Below are 21,305 nucleotides of genomic sequence, written 5' to 3'. Positions count from 1 at the left end.
GTACAGTGCTTGGAACATTATAAGCGCTTAACAAATACTCCAGTTATTATGAGGCTGACAAGACAATCACAAGTAAATAAACCTACAAATAAATTACCAGGCGGAAGCAGGGAATCAGCCAAAGGAAGCAGAAAAACAATCAGATCCTTTATTTTCTGAACTGTGATTCCCTATGGTGATCTTCAGTCAATCAATGAATGGTGTTTATTAGGTGCTTACTGTGTGCAGGGCACTGTACTAAGCTTGGAGTGTTTCCAAGAAATCCCTCTTGCAGGGAAACGCTATGGAAACCTAAATGGTCTCAGGTCACGCATCGGGCGCCTTGATTTTTTGTCAAAGGCACAATCCCCTGGTTGGCACTTGTAAACTGAGGCAAATGGAGTGAACTCAGTCAATCAATCAGTCGTATTTATTGAGTGCTTACTGTGTGCAGGGCATTGTACTAAGTGCTTGGGTGAGAACATACTCATTGTCCACAACGAGCTTACAGTCTAGAAGGGTTTTATAGTCTAGAATGAAAGCAAGTGATCTTATCCATTATTCTGCTGCTGGGACTACACACTATAAGCAACAATGTCTACAGTGTTCTATACAATCAGCAGTTTCGATAGTGTTGTTTATATCGTAAACACACAGTCAATACCACTGCAAGAAACAGTGTTGAATCCGGGGATGGAGTATGGCAGAAATCCAGTTAATAATAATAATAATAATGACATTTGTTAAGTGCTTACTATGTGTCAAGCACTATACTAAGAGCAAGGGTAGATACAAGATCATCAGGTCATAAATGGGGCTCACAGTTTAAGTAGGAGGGAGAACCAGGTATTGAATCCCCATTTTACAGGTGAGAGGACTGAGGCACAGAGAAGTTAAGTTCTATTTAGTTGCTTTAGATCCACATGCAATCAGCGTGGCTCAGTGGTAAGAGCCCGGGCTTGGAAGTCAGAGGTCATGGGTTCAAATCCAGACTCCGCCGCTTGTCAGCTGTGTGACTTTGGGCAAATCACTTCACTTCTCTGTGCCTCAGTTACCTCATCTGTAAAATTGGGATTAAGACTGTGAGCCCTACATGGGACAACCTGATCACCTTGTATCCTCCCCAGAGCTTAGAACAGTGCTTTGCACATAGTAAGTGCTTAACAAATGCTATTATTATTATTATTATTATTATTATTATTATTATTATTATTATTATTATTATTATTATTATTATTATTATTGCCTTCTCGGGGTCACATAGAACTGTGAAACACATCCTTAGGAAGCCTAGGTATATCAGCACCCTAATTTCAGCTTCTCTCCAAAGGACTGGGCCCGGTGTGATAGGTTTGACTTTTCTAACAGACTGGAGATGTGAGGTTTGTGAGTTGGAACCTTTCCTCTCAAATTTGGTCTCAGCTTCCCCCTGTGCCAGCTTGTCTCGGGACATTTCCTGCGAGGAAGTTCTAATAACTATGATGTTCAGTAGTTGCCAAATAGAATTACCCAGAAGCTGTTATGTTTAACAGAACTGACACCCACTCACCGCGTATCAGCAGAATCGTGCTGAGCAAACTAATACTTTTTTTCCACAGCCCGTGGAGAGCGAATCTAACGAGATGATTGAAGGCAATGTGGTGGGTGGACTGGTTTCACGTAGATTTTCAACAAAAAAAAACAAAAAAAGCACACCAGTGCCTTTTCTGGGGCTCTGCTGCACAACAAAAATACCTTTAGTTTCTGTACAAAATGATTTCCTGTAGTATCGTCAATTTAGACAGGGCAGTGGGAAGGGAAGTCAGGAAGAAGGAGGAGAAATAGAGGAAGAAGAGGTCAATTCCTAACCAAATATTTTCCCACTTCATTCTCTATCCCAGATTTATATTTACTAAGAAATTTACAGGAATTTAGTTCTCTGAGCTCTTCCTGGCCCCTAACCAGTAAGATTGGTTGAAATTGCTAGTTTCCTTTTATACCCTTTTACAGCTGGGGCAGTTGGAGTCCAGAAAAGCTAAGGACTTTGCCCAGAGTTACTCAGAATGTCACAGAGTTAAGGGTAAAGGTCACAGTGCTCTTCTTTTGAGTCTAAGGCACCCTACACTTCATTAACCGAATCCTTTGGGCCAGAGATGAATACACGTTTCTTTCATTCAAGTCATTCAATCGTATTTATTGAGTGCTTACTGTGTGCGGAGCACTGAACTAAGCGCCTGGGAAAGTACAATCAAGCAATAAAGAGTGACAATTGTGTAGGGACAAGAAAAGGAATAGGGAGGCATTTACTTTCCCCAAGTCCAGGCTCCCCGACTATCGTATATAGTATTTACTTCCATAATTGTCCCAATTTCCTTGTATAATTTTTGCAACCAAAAAGCGGGGGAGAGTCTATTACGTGGGGAATTAAGTAGTGAAAAAAAGGAGCAAGAGAAAAAAGAGGAGGAAAGGAGAGAAGGAAGAGACAGATCAAAGGGCGCTTGACGATACATCTCTTCTTTTTTATGGTGTTTAAGTGCTTACTATGTGCAAGGCACTGTACTAAGCACTGGGGTAGATTTGAGCTAATCAGGTCGGACACAATCCACCCCTTGGGAAAGCACAGGCTGGCATATGGCAGGTAATGTTCACATTAGTTAGAGAGGCCTAAAACCCATGATCAGAAGTTTGATCATGTCAAAGTTCATAATGTAATAAGTGCAATGTACTATCCACACAGGCTTAAATGATTATTTTCCTGTTTTGTACTCAGCAGAAACAACGAATAAAATAAGGGAAGGGCAATAAACTCAGTGCTACTAAATGACAACCTGATGGCAACTCCTCCTTCTAGACTGTAAGTTGCTTGCAGGCAGGGAATGTATACTCTCCCAAACACTCCATATGGTGCTCTGCATGCAGTAAGCACTCAATGAATACCATTGATTTGATTGTCTGACTGATCGGCTGTTCCCATAAGTCAAGAGAAACTCTGCTTCCCTCTTTCCTGCTTTGTCTCCTTTTCCACATCCCAGCCATTGAAAATGCCAATGAACTCCTAACCCCTCTGCAAACCCACATCCATCCATTTCCTCAGAACTCTACTGAAGGTCCACCTCCTCTCTGAAGCCCTTCTGGCCAGCCTCAATGGGAATTTATAGTCATTTGATCCCTACAGTAGTCAGCACTTTCCTCTGTCCACTCATTCAATCGTATTTATTGAGCACATACTGTGTGCGGAGCATTGCATTAAGCACTTGGAAGAGTACAATGTAACAATGAACAGATACATTCCCTGCCTACAACTGTTCTACCCAGTTCCCTGAGACTTCAGCTGACTGGATCATCTGTCCTGCCATAACAGTGTGTCCTTAATTTGTTTATGATTATTTTTTGTGGCTTTGTTCCTTGTTCCTTGAATTTTATCAATAATAATAATGATAACATTTATTAAGCGCTTGCTATGTGCAAAGCAGTGCTGTAAGCACTGGGGAGGTTACAAGGTGATCAGGTTGTCCCACGGGGGGCTCTTCATCCCCATTTTACAGATGAGGTAACTGAGACACAGAGAAGTTAAGTGACTTGCTCAAAGTCACACAGATGACAATTGGCGGAGCTGGGATTTGAACCCATGACCTCTGACTCCACTGAGCCACACTGCTTCTCTAATTTAACTAATCAGTTAATTAACTAATTTAACTAATGGCTTTTGGCCCATCCTGTCCTGTCCTGTCCAGGCCTATCCTCTCAGTGGACTGGAAGCTCCTTGAAGCAGGGCAGAAGGAAAAGTCAGTGGGTGACCTGACCTCAGGCCTGGAGCCAGCCATAGCAGGCTGTCATCTTCTCTGTCTCCCATCACCACTATTGTTGTTGCTGTCATGGTGCTCTGTTCATGAAGCACTGAAAGTGGCAGAGAGAGGATGTTATCTCCCTGTCGCCACTGCAGGATTCCTTGATGCTCCCAAGAATCCTTCAGGCACATAATCTCTCCCCCTCATCCCACTTTACTTCTGTACCGGTCCCAGGTCTCACAGCAGATTTTTCCTGGTAACTGCATCCCATAGTGTGTTCCATGCTCTGCCCATGGTGGCTGCTCATTAAATATTCCTGACTGATAGAAGCAAATGTCCACTCAACCTCATTTCACCTCACTTCCCTGATGTTCCTGACCTCCCCTGCAGAGGCCTGTTTGGTAAAACAACTTTAGTACTTTGGCTCAGGGCCTGCTGCATTTTCTGAAGTGGTCCCATGCTTCCCTTTTTCATTTTGCTGAAGCTTCCCAGTCCCTTCTTATTATTAATCTTTAGCAGCGTGGCCTAGTGGAAAGAGCACACCTTGGTTCTAATCCTGGCTCTGCTACTTGTCTGTTGTGTGTCCTTGGGTAAGTCACTTAACTTCTCTGTACCTCAGTTCCCTCATCTGCAAAATGGGTATTCAGTACCTGTATTCCCTGTTACTTTGAATGTGAACCCCATGTGGGACCTGATTATCATGCACCTGCCTCAATGCTTGGCATATAGTAAGCACTTAACAAATACCACCATTATTATTATTATCATTATTATTGTTTTAATAACAATTATTACTATTAATATTAGCAACAATCAGGACCCCAGCCCTTCCTTTGGGCACTTATGTGAGTCTATGCAGGAACTCCCAATATTCATCTCTCCTGGAAGCTCACTTTGAAGACAGAGCACGAAGGACCAAAGAATAGAGCTCCAGCCTACTAAGGTTTCTGCTGTTACTCTGGAGGCTTACAGGTGTGAAAGCACCCGGGAAATCATTAATATTCATCTTCAGCGTTGTAATCTGAAAACCCCTTCTCTACCCCTTGGCCAAGAAATTGTGTGCGTGAAAATTTTCCTTCCCAGAGAGGTAGGAGTAACAACGGGGCGTGCTGGTTTCGGTGGAATTTGTTTCCAGTGTCTGGATTAGTCAGCAGCCTTTCTTCCCTCGACATTAGCTCGCTTTCTACTGCCCCACTTTGCTTTCTTTCCAGGAGAGGGGACATACTATTGACCAGGCCTCCCTCTGAGCAAGGTCCCTGCTGTGGCCTGTGTAAAATGAATTATTCTCAAAGGTGTAGCAGTGTTTCACTGGTGGTAAAGATGAGGATTATTCATTGTAAGTGTATGCCAGTGCGTGCACACGTGTATGTGTGTGTGCATGTGTGGGTTTATGCATGCATGCCCACATGGATGTGTCTGTCTGAGTGTGTATGTGTCTGTGTGGGTGGGAGTCTGGCGATCAGAATGAAGCTGTCTCTGTACTTCAGGGCCTGCTCATCCAGCTTTTGACATCAATGCCCAGTGTGTGCTGAAAGAGGTTTAAAGGAAACCAAACAAAAAAAAAAAAAGCAAAAAAATAAAGTCAACAAGCCACAAATGAAATAAAAAAGACACACAAAATCACACTGAAAACACGTCAGCATGCCCAGGAAATGCAGCTCCTGCTTTCCCTTGCGGTCTTATCACTTTAACGTTCTTCTTCTTTTTTTTTTTAAGGTAGGCTTTTTTCTGAAGGGGTTGTATAGAATGCGAGAACTCAGAAGTTTTTTTTTTTCCAAGAGGTGGGGTGAAATAAATGAGAAGCTGCAGCTGCAGCCTTGAGTAAAGGAGGAGGAGGTGGAGGAAGAAGAAGAAGAAGGGGCGGGGGCCCCGTCAGGGCTTCCCTCTGACAGTCAAAGCTGGGCTGTTTCATTTCCATTACCCATTTCCACTCGTACAGTAAGAGGCAAGAATCTTCTGTGAAGCCGAGACGCAAGAGGAAGAGAGAAGGGGCCCGGCCGAGGTCGAGACCCCACCGGGAGCAGACACACTGGGGTGGATTCCGACCGGCGGGCGGCTCGGGGAGCCAGGTGTCGGGGAAGCGGGGCGATGGAGCTCCTGCATGTCACCGTGGCTGCGCTCTACGCTGTGCTGCTCGGCTGCCAGCCGAGGCTTCTACGAGGTACGTGTATGTCCATGTGGTATATGCGTGTGTGTCACCGAGGCTGTTTTGGCTGCTGCTCGCTCCTTGGACTCCCATCCGGGGGGCCTCCTTCTTTAGACGGGCCAGTGAGGATCCATGATTTTGATCTTGGCTGGCGGGCTGAGAAACATCCGCTCTGGGTGCAGGCGAAATATGAAGACAGGCCCCAAAGCCCAGAGTCTCACTCTTGTCTGCGGCTGCTGGGCCCGCACAGTGCTTGCTGTTTGGATTAGCCTCTGTAGAAGTAGTAGTAGCAGTAGTAGTAGAAATAGAAGTACTGGAAGTAGCAGTAATTAATCCATGGTATTTATTTTTATTTTTTATAGAATTTGTTAAGTGCTTACCATTTACCAGGCACTGTCACAGGTCCCGGGGTAGATACCAGACAGCCCATGTCCCACCTGGGGCTCACAGTAGTAATTCCCATTTTACAGTTGAGGTAACTGAGGAACAGATAAGTTAGGTGACTAGCCCACAGTCACCCAGCAGACAAGTGGCAGAGGCAGGATTAGAACCCAGATCCTTCTGACTCCCAGGCCTGAGCCCTGTTCACTAGGCCACACTTTTGAGCGCTTACTGTGTGCAGAGCACTGTACTAAGCCCATGGGAGAGTATGGGATAACAGAGTTGGTAGATACGCTCCCCGCCCACAACGAACTTACAGTCTAGTAGAAGTAGAAGTGTGAGAACTGGGAAAAAACACACTTGTGAAAGTTAGACACCATTCCCGGCCCTTCACAAACAAAAGAAAAGATGAAATAATACAAATACAAAACAGCCTAAAATATGACCTATTTGTTGATAATTGTGAAGCAGGCCATCCTTGACTTTCCCAGAACTTTCTTCTTTAAGAAATGTAGTCCCATTGCCTCTGTTTTTCAGGTGGCTGACAGCCATCTAGTATGGATCTTAGATAAGCAGTGTGACCCAATGGAAAGAGCACAGGTCTAGAAATCAAGAGATCTGGGTTCTCAACTGTGTTCCGCAACTTGTCTTCTGTGGAACCTTGGGCAAGTCACATATGCTCAATTTTTTTGTCTATAAAGAGGGGATTAAATATCTGTTCTCCCTACCTTTTAGACTGTGGAACTCCATATGCAACAGGGACTGTATCTGATCTGATTGTATTAATAATTGTGGTATCTATTAAGGGCACTGAATTAAGGGCTAGGGTCAGATTGGATACAGTTCCTGTCCCATACAGGGCTCACAGTCTAGGAAGGAGGGAGAACAGGTTTTTCATTCCCATCTTATACATGGAAAAACTGAGGCACAGAGAAGTTAGGTGACTTGCCTAAGGTCAAAGAGCAAGTAAGTGGTAGAGCTGGGATTAGAACCAAAGTCTCCTGACTCCCAGGATCAAGCTCTTCCCACTAGGCCATATATTGACTTCAGTGCTTAGTAGAGTGCTTGCACATAGTAAGCACTTAACCCATTCCGCAGTGTGATTTAATAATGTCCTACAGCTATGGCTGAAGAACCAGGAACAGGTGAATCAAGAAGCTTCTTTAAAGAGCTGCTCTGCTCCTGTCAGAAGATTTCTAAGAGAATGTCAGCTCTGGTCTTCAGGGCCATGATTGTTAAGAGGTCTGTCTTCACATATCCTCTCCTTACCATCCTCAGGCTTGGGCCTGGAGCTCAACATTGTGGGGACTTTTCTTGGAGACTGAAAAAACACTACATTAGACTGATTTAGCATCAGAAAAGCTCACTGACTCTGCCAACACGGTTTGCTGAGAAGCCTATTAAGAACCGCCCCTGATACTTTGGTGTTTGAACCAGTTGCAGTGAAGACACACTCTTCAGTGAACCAAGCATAGAATCCCAAGGCTGGAAGGGACCTGCCTACGTGGGTCACTTAGTCCCTACCTCTGACTCCAGGAAGGCTTAATCTCAAATCACACAATCAAGCCCGCTGCCTCCCTCTTTCCGAAATATTTTCCAAGAGGGAGGCTCTCCTGATTCTCACCGGAGACTGATTTTGGGAATGTAGTTTGGAAATGGAAAGTGAACATTTCTGCTCCCTGTAGAAATCCTTCTGGTGGATATCACTAGAAAAAAATGCTAGGTTCTTGATCATCAAGTATTGTGTCCCAGATTCCACTGTTAGGCTATTCCTGGTCCAAAAGAGAATGAGATTACTAGTGTTCTACTTATGAGTCACAAGGGAGTGATCTGGGAAGACAGGAACATGAACATGAATGTGAAAGAATGGCAGGCTAATGATATTCCTTCTTATATTTGTTTGTGTTTCAATATAGTGTAAGATCTTGAGGGCTAGCAGCATACCCTTTTGCCTTGACACTGGATCAGTACATGCACAAACACACACACGTGTGCACGCACACACTGAACTCTTTTGCTTCCAGTTCATATGAGCAATTTGCAAATGAAAAGGGGGTCAGATGTATTTGAGATATTTTAGACAAGTGATTCTCAAACATTTTCATCCCTTAACCCCCTTGGAGAGCTTCTTTCCTCCAATATCTCTTGGGAAGGTTAGAGATTTATCTTAGTGTCCTTCATTGAAAGAAGATGCTGTCTGGAAGGGTGAGGGTGGGTCAAAATGGCAATTGGGATCAGAAGTCAGAGGTCATGGGTTCAAATCCAGACTCTGCCAATTGTCAGCTGTGTGACTTTGGGCAAGTCGCTTAACTTCTCTGTGCCTCAGTTGCCTCATCTGTAAAATGGGGATGAAGACTGTGAGCCCCACGTGGTACAACTTGATCACCTTGTAACCTCCCCAGCGCTTAAAACAGTGCTTTGCACATAGTAAGCACTTAATAAATGTCATTATTATTATTATTATCAGAAGGTTCGAGAAATAAGGAGAAAGAAGAAGAGAAGGGCTTTGGCTAGAAAGAGGGGTGGAATAGAAGTAGTGTGGGAAATACGAAATACAGCCCTGGGGGAGGAAGAAGGATGTATTATTGAGCAGGTCTATCCCTATTAATGGTATTAATTGAGCACTTAACATAAGCAGAGCACTATACTAAGTACTTGGGAAAATACAATACAACAGAATTAGCAGATGTATTCCCTGCCTGTAACATGCTTACAGTCTAGAGGGAACAAGGGGAATGTGCACTGTGGCCCCCATGGAGGAATCTTTTATCACAAAGACACAGGTTGCAAAATTTCAATATAACTAAGTACAATTCAGTGTAAAGAAGAAGATTGTTTCGCTCTATCAACCTCTGGGTTATGGGCCGTTATGGGCCCACACTCCCACTGTGCCACCCTGTTTACACCCACCCATTCAAAATTTCTCACTCTGAGGCTCCCTTGACAATTTTCCCAGGAGTTGGGTGCCCAATGAGGAGTCCCAGTTTAAACCAAATTCAGTATAACTTCCCAATCAGGAAGTTCTAGGGAGGGGAAGCTGCATTTCCTCCTGGGGTTTAAAATGGGGTTCTTAGATTGTTCTCTAAATACCCCAACAAGCCTCTCCTGATTCTCATTTGAGATCTTGAAAGCATAAGATTGACCCTGGGAGAGCATAGCACTTTTTTTTTTGTTTTCTATGGGAAGAAGAGTGCCAACTGTCCCCTGGTACATTTGGCATCCCATTCAAGAAGAGGGGCATAGTAACTCAGGCCCTGTCCTTTCCCTCTGCAGCCAAGGCCACGGAGTGGCCTCCATTAACCAGTGGCCCTGGACAGTGAAGAAAGAAATGGCTTTGGCTTTGTTCCTGAAGAAAGATCAGTTGGGCTGGCAGTGATTACAGCCTGGAGCTAAAGGGATTGATAGATGAGGCCCAGCTCATCCGGGGCAGAAGATGCTCCCTTCTTGTAGGCTTTAATTTCTTTCATTCTTTCATTCATTCAGCTGCCTCCATTGATAGATACTGAGGGGAAGTCTTACCTCTAATTGCTCTAGGGGATGGAAATTCCTGGGCCAGAGCTGGGGCCAGAGGAAATGCCCCTACCAGCAAAGCTTGAGGGAAACAGAAAAGAAACCTGGAAATAGGAGTCAGCTACTTCAGTGGATGCCCCAAACCACACTCCTCACCCTCGGCTTCAAGGCTGTCCATCACCTCTCCCCCTCCTACCTCACCTCCCTTCTCTCCTTCTCCAGCCCAGCCCGCACCCTCTGCTCCTGTGCCGCTATTCTCCTCACCGTGCCTCGTTCTCGCCTGTCCCACCGTCGACCCCCGGCCCATGTCCTCCCCCTGGCCTGGAATGCCCTCCCTCCGCACATCCGCCAAGCTAGCTTTCTTCCTCCCTTCAAGGCCCTACTGAAAGCTCACCTCCTCCAGGAGGCCTTCCCAGACTGAGCCCCCTCCTTCCTCTCTCCCTTCTCCCCCTCCCCATCCCCCCACCTTACCTCCTTCCCCTCCCCACAACACCTGTATATATGTATATATGTTTGTACGTATTTATTACTCTATTTTATTTGTACATATTTATTCTATTTATTTTATTTTGTTAGTATGTTTTGTTTTGTTCTCTGTCTCCCCCTTCTAGACTGTGAGCCCACTGTTGGGTAGGGACCATCTCTATATGTTGCCAACTTGTCCTTCCCAAGGGCTTAGTACAGTGCTCTGCACACAGTAAGCGCTCAATAAATACGAGTGAATGAATGAATGACCTGTTATTGGAACACTTGGGGATCACCAGAATCATAATTGTTACATTTGTTAAGCACTCACTGTGTGCCAAGCACTGTTCTCAGCACTGGGGTAGATACAATATAGCAGGTGGGAAATAGTCACTGTCCCACATGGGGCTCACAATCTAATGAGGAGGGAAAATCGGTCTTTAATCCCCATTTTACAGATGAGGAAACTGAGGTTCAGAGAATTTAAGAGACTTACCCAGGGTAACACAGCAGGCAAGTGGCAGAGCCAGGATTAGAGCCTAGGTCTCCTGATTCTCAGACCCATGCTCTTTCTGCCAGGCACTGCTGCTGCTTCTCAGAATAAGTGAACAGGAACGGGGTGCCGGGAGTGGGGAGTGACCAGAGAGGAGAATCGCTCAGTTTGGAAAGGATATTAGCAAAATTTGGAATTGAGCCTGCATTATTTTGTGATTCTGGAGTGAGGAAGGGAAAGAGTTCAGATTGAAAAGCAAGGAGCAAGGCAGGGAAGGATGGAAAAAAGAACAAAAATATAAGTGGGAAGGAGAGGGAGAGGAGAGAGGAGATAAGGGAGAGAAAAAGCAGCGTGGCCTAGCAGATAAAACATGGGCTGGGAGTCAGAAGGAACCAGGTTTTAATTCTGACTCTGCCACTTGTCTGCTCTGTGACCTTGGGCAAGTCATTTCCCTTCTCTGTGCCTCAGTTACCTCATCTGTATCCAACCTAATTAGCTTGTATCTACCCCAGTTCTTAGAGCAGTACCTAGCATATATTAAGCACTTAATAAATACCATAAAAAAAATAGAAGCCCAGAGCAGTGTGGTTTGAGATGCTATTAGGAGTAAGTGGAAACCTAGAAGGAGAATATAGACTGGAAAGGGGCTTGATGGTTATGGATAGGAAAGTAGTAATGAAAGATAGTCCTCTTGGGAGAGAATTTCCAAGAAAATAGTAGCAGCAAACTATGCGAAAGAAAATGCAGTCCATCATGGGAATTTGCAGATTGTAAATATAAATTTAATTCTCAAACAAACAATTGAGAAAGCATAGCAACACACATGGGTTCAAGTCCCAGCTCCACCCCTGACTTAGTTGGTGACCTTGGGCAAGTCACTTAAATTTATAGCTTCAGTTTCCTCACCAATCAACGGTATTTATGGAGCACTTACTGTGTGCGGAGCACTATACTAAGTGCCTGGGAGAGTGCAATACAACCGAGCCGGCAGACACGATCCCTGCCCATAAAGGAGCCCATAGTATGGAGGGGGAAATGGACATTAATGTAAATTAAAAAAAAAATGGCTATGCACATAAGTGCTGCGGGGCTGAGGGTGGGGGGAACATCAAGTGGTTCAAGGTTATAGATCCAAGAGCACAGGTCGGGGATGATAGTCGGGAATCCCATGAAGGACAAGATCTGTGTCCAATTTCATAATCTCGTATCCACTCCTATGTTGAGTTTATAGTAAGTACTTAATAAAGGTCAAGTTGTTATTATCATTATTATGGTATTTATTAAGCGCTTACTATGTGCCAAGCACTTTTCTAAGCACTGGGTAGATAAAGGTAATCAGTTTGTCCCCCATGGGGCTCACAGTCTTAATCCCAATTTTCCAGAGGAGGCAACTGAAGCACAGAGAAGTTAAGTGGCTGGCAGATGGGTGGCAGAGTCGGGATTAGAACCCACATCCTCTGACTCCCAAGCCCGTGCTCTTTCCACTAAGCCACGCTGCTTCTCATAATTAAGAGTTATAATTAAGAGTAGGGTTTCTTTTAAATGATATTTGTTAAGTACTTACTATTTGCTAGGCACTGCACTAAGTGCTGGGGTGGATACAAACCATTAGGTTGGACAAAGTCCATTTCCCATTTGGGGCTCACAGTCTTAATCCCTATTTTACAGATGAGGTAATTGAGGTTTAGGGAAGTGAACTATTTTCCTAAAGTCACACAGCAGACACGCGGCAGGAGATGGGATTAAAACCCATGTTCTCCTACTCTCAGGCCTGTGTTCTTTTTATTAGGCTGTGCTGCTCTTCCAGAGGTAAAAGGTGGAATTAATCAATTAATCACAGGTATTTACTGAGGGTTTACTATGTGCAGCACATGATACTAAACACTTGGGAGAGTACAATGCAATAGAACTGGTAAATCCCCATGCCCACCCTCAGCAGCATAGCCTAGTGGAAAGAACACAGCTCTAGGGGTGATAAAACCTGGGTTCTAACCCTGGCTCTGCCACTTGTCTGCTGTATGACCTTGGGCAAATCATCATCACCATCATCATCAATCGTATTTATTGAGCGCTTACTGTGTGCAGAGCACTGTACTAAGTGCTTGGGAAGTACAGATTGGTAACATATAGAGACAGTCCCTACCCAACAGTGGGCTCACAGTCTAAAAGGGGGAGACAGAGAACAAAAACAAACATACTAACAAAATAAAATAAATAGAATAGATATGTACAAGTAAAATAAATAGAGTAATAAATATGTACAAACATATATACATATATACAGGTGCTGTGGGGAAGGGAAGGAGGTAAGATGGGGGGATGGAGAGGGGGATGAGGGGGAGAGGAAGGAAGGGGCTCAGTCTGGGAAGGCCTCCTGGAGGAGGTGAGCTCTAGTAGAAGGCAAATCACTTAGCTTCTTTGTGCCTCAGTTATCTTATTTGTAAAATGGGGATTAAGATTGTGAGATCCATGTGGGACATGGACTGGGTCCAATCTGATTAGCTTGGATCTATCCCTATGCTAAGTACAGTGCCTACCAATAGTAAGCGCTTAACAAATATGATTTTTTAAAAAAGATTACAGTCTAGAGGGGAAGATGATAGAAGGAAGGAAAAACTGAATTTAAAGGAGGAGCTAAAGTGATTGGGATTAATTAATCTGAAGAATATAATTTAATATATTCTATAATATCATATAACAATAAATTAATATTAATATGATAGAGAAGAAGCATGGCTCAGAGGTAAGAGCAGGGGCTTTGGAGTCAGAGGTCATGGGTTCAAACCCCCGCTCTGCCAATTGTCAGCTGTGTGACTTTGGGCAAGTCACTTAACTTCTCTGTGCCTCAGTTCCCTCATCTGTAAAATGTGGATTAAGACTGTGAGCCCCCCACGGGACAACCTGATCACCTTGTAACTTCCCCAGCGCTTAGAACAGTCCTTTGCACATAGTAAGCTCTTAATAAATGCCATTATTATTATTATTATTAATTAAGTAGTTTTTTTATTTCACTGAAAATAGTTCTTACAAACAAAATAACATCGATAAACTCACAGCCTTATTAAAATCACATCTCCTCCAAAGGCCTCTTTTCCCCTACTCCCTCTCCACTCTGCATCACCCATGCACTTGGATCCGTACCCTTGAGCACTTGATATTCACCCTACCTTTATCCCCTCAGCATTTTTGTACATATCCATAATTTATTTTAATGTCTGTCTTCCTCTCTAGTAAGCTCCTATTTTTTAAAAAAGGGTATTTGTCAAGTGCTTACTATGTGCCAGGCATTGTTCTAAGTCCTGGGGTAGATTATTGTGGTTTTATTATTAATAATAATAATTTATTATTATTAACAATAATATTATCATCATCATTATGGTATTTGTGAAGCACGTATTATATGCCAAGGACTGTTCTAAGTGCTGGAATAGATACAAAATAATAAGGTTGGACACAATCCATGTTCCACATGGGGCTCACAGTCTTGAACACCATTTTGCTGATAAGATAACTGAGGCACAGAAAAATTAAGTGATTTACCCAAGATCACACAGCAGGTAAGTCGTGGAGCCAGGATTAGAACCGAGGTCCTCTTATTTCTAGGCTCCTTGCTCTTTCCATTAGACCACACTGCTTCTCTGTGGGCTTCTCCTCTTGGGCAGGGAATGTGCTACCAAATTTGTTATATTGAACTCTCCCAAGCACTGTGTACAGTGCTTTCCATACAACTGATTGGCTGAATATTTGATAATGCCCGTTTATTTCTCCTGTCTTCCACCTTGTACTTGCCCTAGTAGTAGTCGTCATCATCAAAGTACTAGTAGAAGAAGTATAATAGCATTTTTTTAGCACCATTTTGGCACATGAACTGAACTAGGTGCTTGGGAAGTATAGAATTAAAAAACCGACATATTTTCTGCTCATGAAGCGTTTACACTTATTGGGGGAGGCAAACATTTAAATATTTATAATATCGATAAAATAAATAAATCTAACCGATTCATAAATATCCGCCATCCTATTCCTCCTTCATCTCTTACCTGTCTTCGACATTGTGAACCACCCCCTGCTCCGTGAAATATCATATAACCTTGATTTCACTGACACAGTCCTCTCCTGGTTCTTTGTCTGGCCACACATTCTCTGTCTCTTTCATTCACTTCTCCTCTGCCTCCCACCCGCTAACTGTGGGAGTCCCTCAAGGCTCAGTTCTGGGTCCCCTTTTATTCCCTACCTGCTCCTACTCACTTGGAGAACTCATTCACTCCCAAGGCTTTAACTACCATCTCTACCGGATGATTCCCAAAACTACATCTCCTTCCCTGATTTCTCTCCTTCTCTGCCATCTCTCATTTCCTCCTGCCTTCAGGACATTTCTATTTAAATGCCTCACCTCAAACTAAGCATGTTTAAAACAGAACTCCTTGTCTGACTGCCCAAATCCTGCCCTCCTTTTGTCTTTCCCGTCACTGTAGACAACACCATTCTCTTCCCTGTCTCACAAGTCTGAAACATTGGCATTATCCTCGACTTTCTTATTAAACCCATATTCTGTTGGCTCTGGTTTCATAACATTGCTAAAATCCTCCCTTTCCTTTCCACCTAAACTGTTACTATGCTGATTCAAGCATTTATCAAATCCCGCCTTGACTACTGCATCGGCAGCAGATTTATTACTCTATTTATTTTACTTGTACATATTTACTATTCTATTCATTTTGTCAATGATGTACATCTAGCTTTAATTCTATTTATTCTGATGACTTGACACCTGACCACATGTTTTGTTTTGTTTTGTTGTCTCCCCCTTCTAGACTGTGAGCCCGTTGTTGGGTAGGGACCGTCTCTATATGTTGCCAACTTGTACTTCCCAAGCGCTTAGTACAGTGCTCTGCACATAGTAAGTGCTCAATAAATACGATTGAATGAATGACTGAATGAATGAATCAGCCTCCTCACTGACCTCCCTGCCTCTTGTCTCTCTCTACTCCAATCCTTACTTCCCTCTGCTACCTGAATCATTTTTCTAAATAAAGTTCAGTTCATATCTCCCCACTCCTCAGAAACATTTAATGTCACTCATCCACCTCTGCATCAAACAGAAACTCCTTACGAGCAGCTTTAAAGCAGTCAATCATCTCGCCCCCTCCTTCCTTACCTCACTGATTTCCTATTACAACCCAGTCAACATACCTCTCTTTTAATGCTAACTTACTCACTGTATCTCATTCTTATCTATTTCGCTGCTGACCCCTTGCCCCTATCCTCCCTCTGGCCTAGAACTCCTTCCCACTTTATGTACAACAGACCATCACCCTCCTCACTTTCAAAGCCTTACTAAAATCACATCTCCTCCAAGAGGCCTTCCCTGATTTAGCCCTCAATTCCTCTGCTTTTGCTCCCTTCTGTGTCATCTGCAAACTTGGAATTGTACCCTTTAAGTGCGTGATAGTCACCACACCCTCAGTCCCACAGCATTTATGTACATATCCATAATTTATTTAATGTCTGTCTCCATTCTAGACTGTAAGCTCCTTGTGGACAGGGAACGTGTCTGCCAACTCTGTTGTACTGTGCTCTTTGAAATGCTAATACGCTGTTCTTTAACCTGTAAGAGTTCAATTAATACTATATAAATACATATACACCAGTACTAGGGAGGGTGTAAATATATCATATGTGCTTTGTATCGATCCTTGGGCCTGCCTCAGAGAATCTTTTCAGTTTGACTCTTCCAGAAAGTATTGATTACCCTGGGAGTAAGTTTAAACTGCAGTTCCTAATTCTTTGTTTTAAAAACATTAGATAGTTTGGGGAAGAGAAAGCTGAAGAATCACTTAATTATAGTGTTTAACTAACTGGTGGATTATTGTATGGAGGATAATGACTAGTTTCCAGGGATTGAATTAGAAAGCATAAACATCAGGTAGTATTTAGGTTAGATAACCTAGCCTAGTGAGAATAAAAGCAGTGTGGTGGCCTAGAGGAAAGATCACATGGTCTGGGATTCTGTGGACTTGGGTTCCAGTTCCTGCTGTGCCATCTATCCATTCTGTGGCCTTGGGAAAGTCACTTAACTGCTCTGTACTTCAGTTTTGTCATATGTAAGATGGGGATTAAATACCTATTCTCCCTCCTACTTAGACTGTGAGCTACGTGTGTGTTAGGGATTGTTTCCAACCTGTATCTACACAGTGCTTGGCACATAGTAAGTACTAAACAAACAACACAATTATTATTGTTATTATTAATTCCCCTAATACGAATACTAATGCTAATAACAAACAACATTGGAAGGGGAATATGAAATCTCTTTCTCTGTAGATTTTTGCAAATACAAGTGTAACCCATTGTCTTGGGATCTTTTAACGTGCAGACCCTCCTGGGGACAGGTTGATTTCTGGAGGCTACTTAGGGGACCTATAGGAGTTTTTATTATTTGTAAAATGCTCCAATACACCCCCAGGGTGATGCCTGCTCCTTTTTTTCCTTCTGAATTTTTCTTTTATTTAAGGATGTTCCGAAAACAGAGTGGGGAGAACAGAATTCAGGAGGTGACTAAGGTTCCAGGAAAATGTCATTCTGCTTGTCTGGAAGTTAGTAGGGAGATGGGGGAGGACTTTAAATGCTCCTCCTAAACACAGATCTTTCTGTGGAAATTCTAATCCCACTCTGCTTAAATTGTGCTACAAGATAGTTGCCCCAGTTAAAAAGAAGGCATGATTTCAATCGAGGGATCAATGGCATTTATTGTGTGCTTACTGTCTACCCTCCTGATGCTCTCTAGATTTATTGTTTCTGACCACATAGACTTCACCCCTTTTGGTCCCCCTCTTTCTAAGCGTATGGGTGGCAACAATGGTTGCTCTAATTTCCTTTTTCAGTACTTTTGCTGCTTTTCTCCACTGTCTTAGAACCTCCAGCTTCTCCCTCTTCCCTCTTCCTCCATCTTCCATCGCATCTACTTGCACCACCTCAACTCTGACCTCAACTCTGTAATCCTACTCCTCTGTGCACCTGTTGGGCTCCAGACTAACATGTTAGATGGGATTCTTTTTGCCTAAAATAAAATAAGAAAATCAAAGATGAAGGAAATGACCAAAAGTCTCTGGCCCTCTCTCTGAACTGGCTCTGAGGGCTAAATAGTTTCCTAGGAATATGAGACTTTTTGTCATCAAGTCTCAGGCTTTATGCATTCTCTGAGCAAAATGAGGCTTCCCTCCCCACTCCCCACTTTATGCCTCTGTATTTATCAGCTTGGTCACAAAATGATTTTACACCTTTTGAGGGGAGCACAAAGTTTGGGAGCATATGGCTTGACCCCAAATGTGTGTGTGTGTGTGTGTGTGTGTGTGTGTGTGCATATTTGCATATTTAAATATATATACAAATATAAAATCTATTTTCTTCTTTTTTGCATGGATTCAGCTTAGTGGAAATGCTTATTGGGGCTAGAGCTTTGCTCTAGTTTTAGATCTCTTTGCAGTTTAGTTTTGATCTCATCCCCTCTTCCCTCAGAGATTTCCCAAAATAATACCTTAAATTTGTATTAAACCACTTAACAATCCTTTTTTCAGTCCTCTCATTTTACAAGCTATTTTCTCAGCCCAACCTCTCTTCACTTTTACCACCATTCTGGGGTCCGAAACACAGACCCCACTCCTAGGCACACCAAGTGGGAGACAAAAACTTTCAGAACTTCTGATCATTTTATCGCGCCTTTGTCTTTTTCTCTACTTCGATTAGACACCAGGCGGAAGTGAACTCAACCTCACTGCCCGTGGGTTTCGTGTTTCTGTTCTCTCCTTGCTTCATGCACTCCTTCGAATCAGATCATCCTCCACTGTAACTGGACTCCTGAGAGGGACAACTCAGGATTACTAAAAGCTACATGGGTTGTCTTCCATCTTCTGCCAATCTTGTGCTTATAGCACATGCCATGAAAACATTCGCAATAGACTGCCCTGATCAAGCTAATATGCAAGGGACATCAAAAAATTGTCATCAACCTTATAATCTGGGAGATTTAGAAAGGGTTCAATACAGAGGCTAATAATCACAAATCATTTCTGGGAACCATGAGGATTAATGAGCCTTTCAAATCCCTTCAGCTTTCTAGATAATAATTAATCTTCAGTGACAATTTGAGTAGCCAGTGATGAAATGTTTTTCAATTGGAGAAATAACCATTAATTAGATTTAATCATCATTGGTGATGATTCTTTAAACAAAAATCAGTGCAGAAATGATCATTTATGAAGAATTTCTGAAAGATGCAGCATGGCAGTGAAAAGAGCATGGGCCTGAGTGTCAGAGGACCTGGGTTCTAATCCTAGCTCTGCCACTTGTCTGTTGTGTGACCTTGGGGAAGTCACTTAACTCTGTTACCTCACCTGCAAAATGGAGATTCAATGCCTGTTCTCTTTGTACGTAGACTATGAGCCTTATGTAGAACCTGATTATCTTGTATCTACCCCAGTGTTCAGTACAGTGCTTGACACAGAGTAAGTACTTAACAGATATTATTATTACTATTTCAACTAATCACTTCAACCAGTAAATCAACCGATGGGATTTATTGAGGATCTACCCAGTGCTAAACACAATACTAAGCACTTGGGAGAGTACCCAGGAGCGAGGCACAGATTTCCTGCTCTTTATGATACTGTGGTTTAATGAGAGAGGCAAGAAGATATAATGAATTACTTTCAAATAATGGGAGCAGGAGGAAGGGCAAGAATATGTAGCAGGAAGCACAGCAATTACATCAGCTCAAAATAATGGAATAAAAATTTAAATGACTAAATAGATAAGTAAATTATATATATATAATTTTATGTACATGTATATTCATCTGTATAATGGCTGGGGATAGGAATAAAATACTTCAGTGCTAAGGGTAAGTGCTGGGTTGATGCAGCTGGGTTTTGTGGAATATTCAGAGAAAGCTTCCCAGAATGTCTTTTTATCCCCCAATTGCCACTTCAACATTTTTTGCCACCTCAGCATTCAAGTCCTCACTACCTGGTAGGACTTTTGCACATAGCTTTAGACTTTACGTCTTTCTCCTGTCATTTATTTTAGTGTTGGTCTGCCCCGGATCGTGTCTACTGATTCTATTATACTCTTCCAAGCACTTACTACAGTGCTCTGCATGCTTAGGCACTCAAAAAAGCCATTATTAATTGCTTGATTGGAGGAGGTGGGTTTTTTCGAGGGCTTTCGAAAGATTGGCTGTCTGATGAATTTTGGCGGGTGGAGGAAGTTTCAGGCTACAGTGCAGTGTGAGCAAGATAGTGTCAGATGAGTCTGGGAAGATTGAAGAGTATCAGCCTAAGAGAGCCCGGCAAGAGAGCCATTATGTAAAATGGAAAAAGCTGGTGGAGAGCCTTGAAGTCAACTATATGGAGCCTCTGATTGATGCAGAGGAGAAGGGCAGCCAATGGATGGTTTGTGAGGAGTGGGGAGAGGTGTGTTGAGCAACTCAAGATGATCTGTATGGTAGTGAGGAGTATAGGCTGAAGAAGATTTGAGAGGCTGGCGGCAGGGAGACCAGAGAAGATAGTAGTTGAACGTGCTATAGGTTGTCAGGGTGATAGCTTTTAGTGGAGAGAAAAATGGGTAGATACAGGAAATGGTGTGGGGGAAGGACCAGCAAAATGGGGTGAGAACCTGGGCTTTAGTGCATGTGCGGAAAACAGAGCCACATCTGAGTTCTTCATTCCAGTTCAATTAGTGATAGATCTCTGAGCGTAGGGACTATGTCTTCTTTTTCTACGTTCCCAAAAGCTGAGAGCCGTGATGATCCTGCTGATACTTCTGCTCCTCCATCTAGAATGTTAAACTCGTGGTCAGGGAACTTGCCTGCTGACTCTGTTGTGCTCAGTTAAGTGCGCTACACCTAGTAAGTGCTTAATAAATATCATTGTTGGTGATGATGGTTTGAAGAGAAACAAATGCTACATAGATTGTAGTTGTTTTAGAGATTTTAAACGATTTATTTTTTTAAACTAAAATTAATTTTTGGGGGTATCTATATTATTCTCATTGCTCTAGTTCACTTTTAATGAGCCCCAAAAAGAATGGAAATGTCAGCTCAATAACAGGTACCCTGGTTTAAACCTTGTTAAATTTGTATTACCTATGTGAAGCTTACACCTTTCTTCTAATCTGCACCTTTGCAAAATCATTTGGAATTTAGCTGCTGACTGCTGAAAAGCCATGTAGCAATTGTACAGAAAACAAATCCTACGCCTAACAGGTGGAGACTTCAGATAGGCTTTTTCTGTCAATAGCGCACGTCTAGGAAAAAACCAACAGTCATTCAAATTCACGCAGCAGATGTACTTATAACAGACCTTGCTGCCATGGAAACTCAAGAGATCATGGAACTTTCTGCTACAGGAAGGATTTACTTATTTTAGCCAGAATTTCCTTCCCTCCCTCATATCCATTAATGAACAATAATCAATTGATAAGTTGCATGTGCACTGCCTCTTTCCATCTCCAAGGCACTTGCATTTCATCCCTGGAACAAATGGGCCTGATGCCTATGACATGGAAT

At 42.9% G+C, this 21,305-nt stretch overlaps 1 protein-coding gene across 1 annotated transcript in view; it reads left to right on the top strand.

Moving 5' to 3' along the window:
• Positions 1–573: 573 nt before the first annotated feature.
• The window catches only part of PDCD1 (programmed cell death 1), a 34,791-nt gene continuing 14,059 nt past the window's right edge, over positions 574–21,305 (top strand). Inside the window, 6 exon segments of the mRNA XM_038748789.1 lie at positions 574–624; positions 1,539–1,619; positions 1,969–2,038; positions 4,830–4,833; positions 5,686–5,716; positions 5,718–5,907. Of these exon segments, the coding sequence (XP_038604717.1) occupies positions 574–624; positions 1,539–1,619; positions 1,969–2,038; positions 4,830–4,833; positions 5,686–5,716; positions 5,718–5,907 (427 nt within the window).

The sequence above is a fragment of the Tachyglossus aculeatus genome, chromosome 7, assembly GCF_015852505.1.
Source record: "Tachyglossus aculeatus isolate mTacAcu1 chromosome 7, mTacAcu1.pri, whole genome shotgun sequence".
NCBI classification, from domain to species: Eukaryota; Metazoa; Chordata; class Mammalia; order Monotremata; family Tachyglossidae; genus Tachyglossus; species Tachyglossus aculeatus.
The sequence above is the reverse complement of the archived record's forward strand: the minus strand, read 5'-3'. Positions and strand labels throughout refer to the sequence as shown.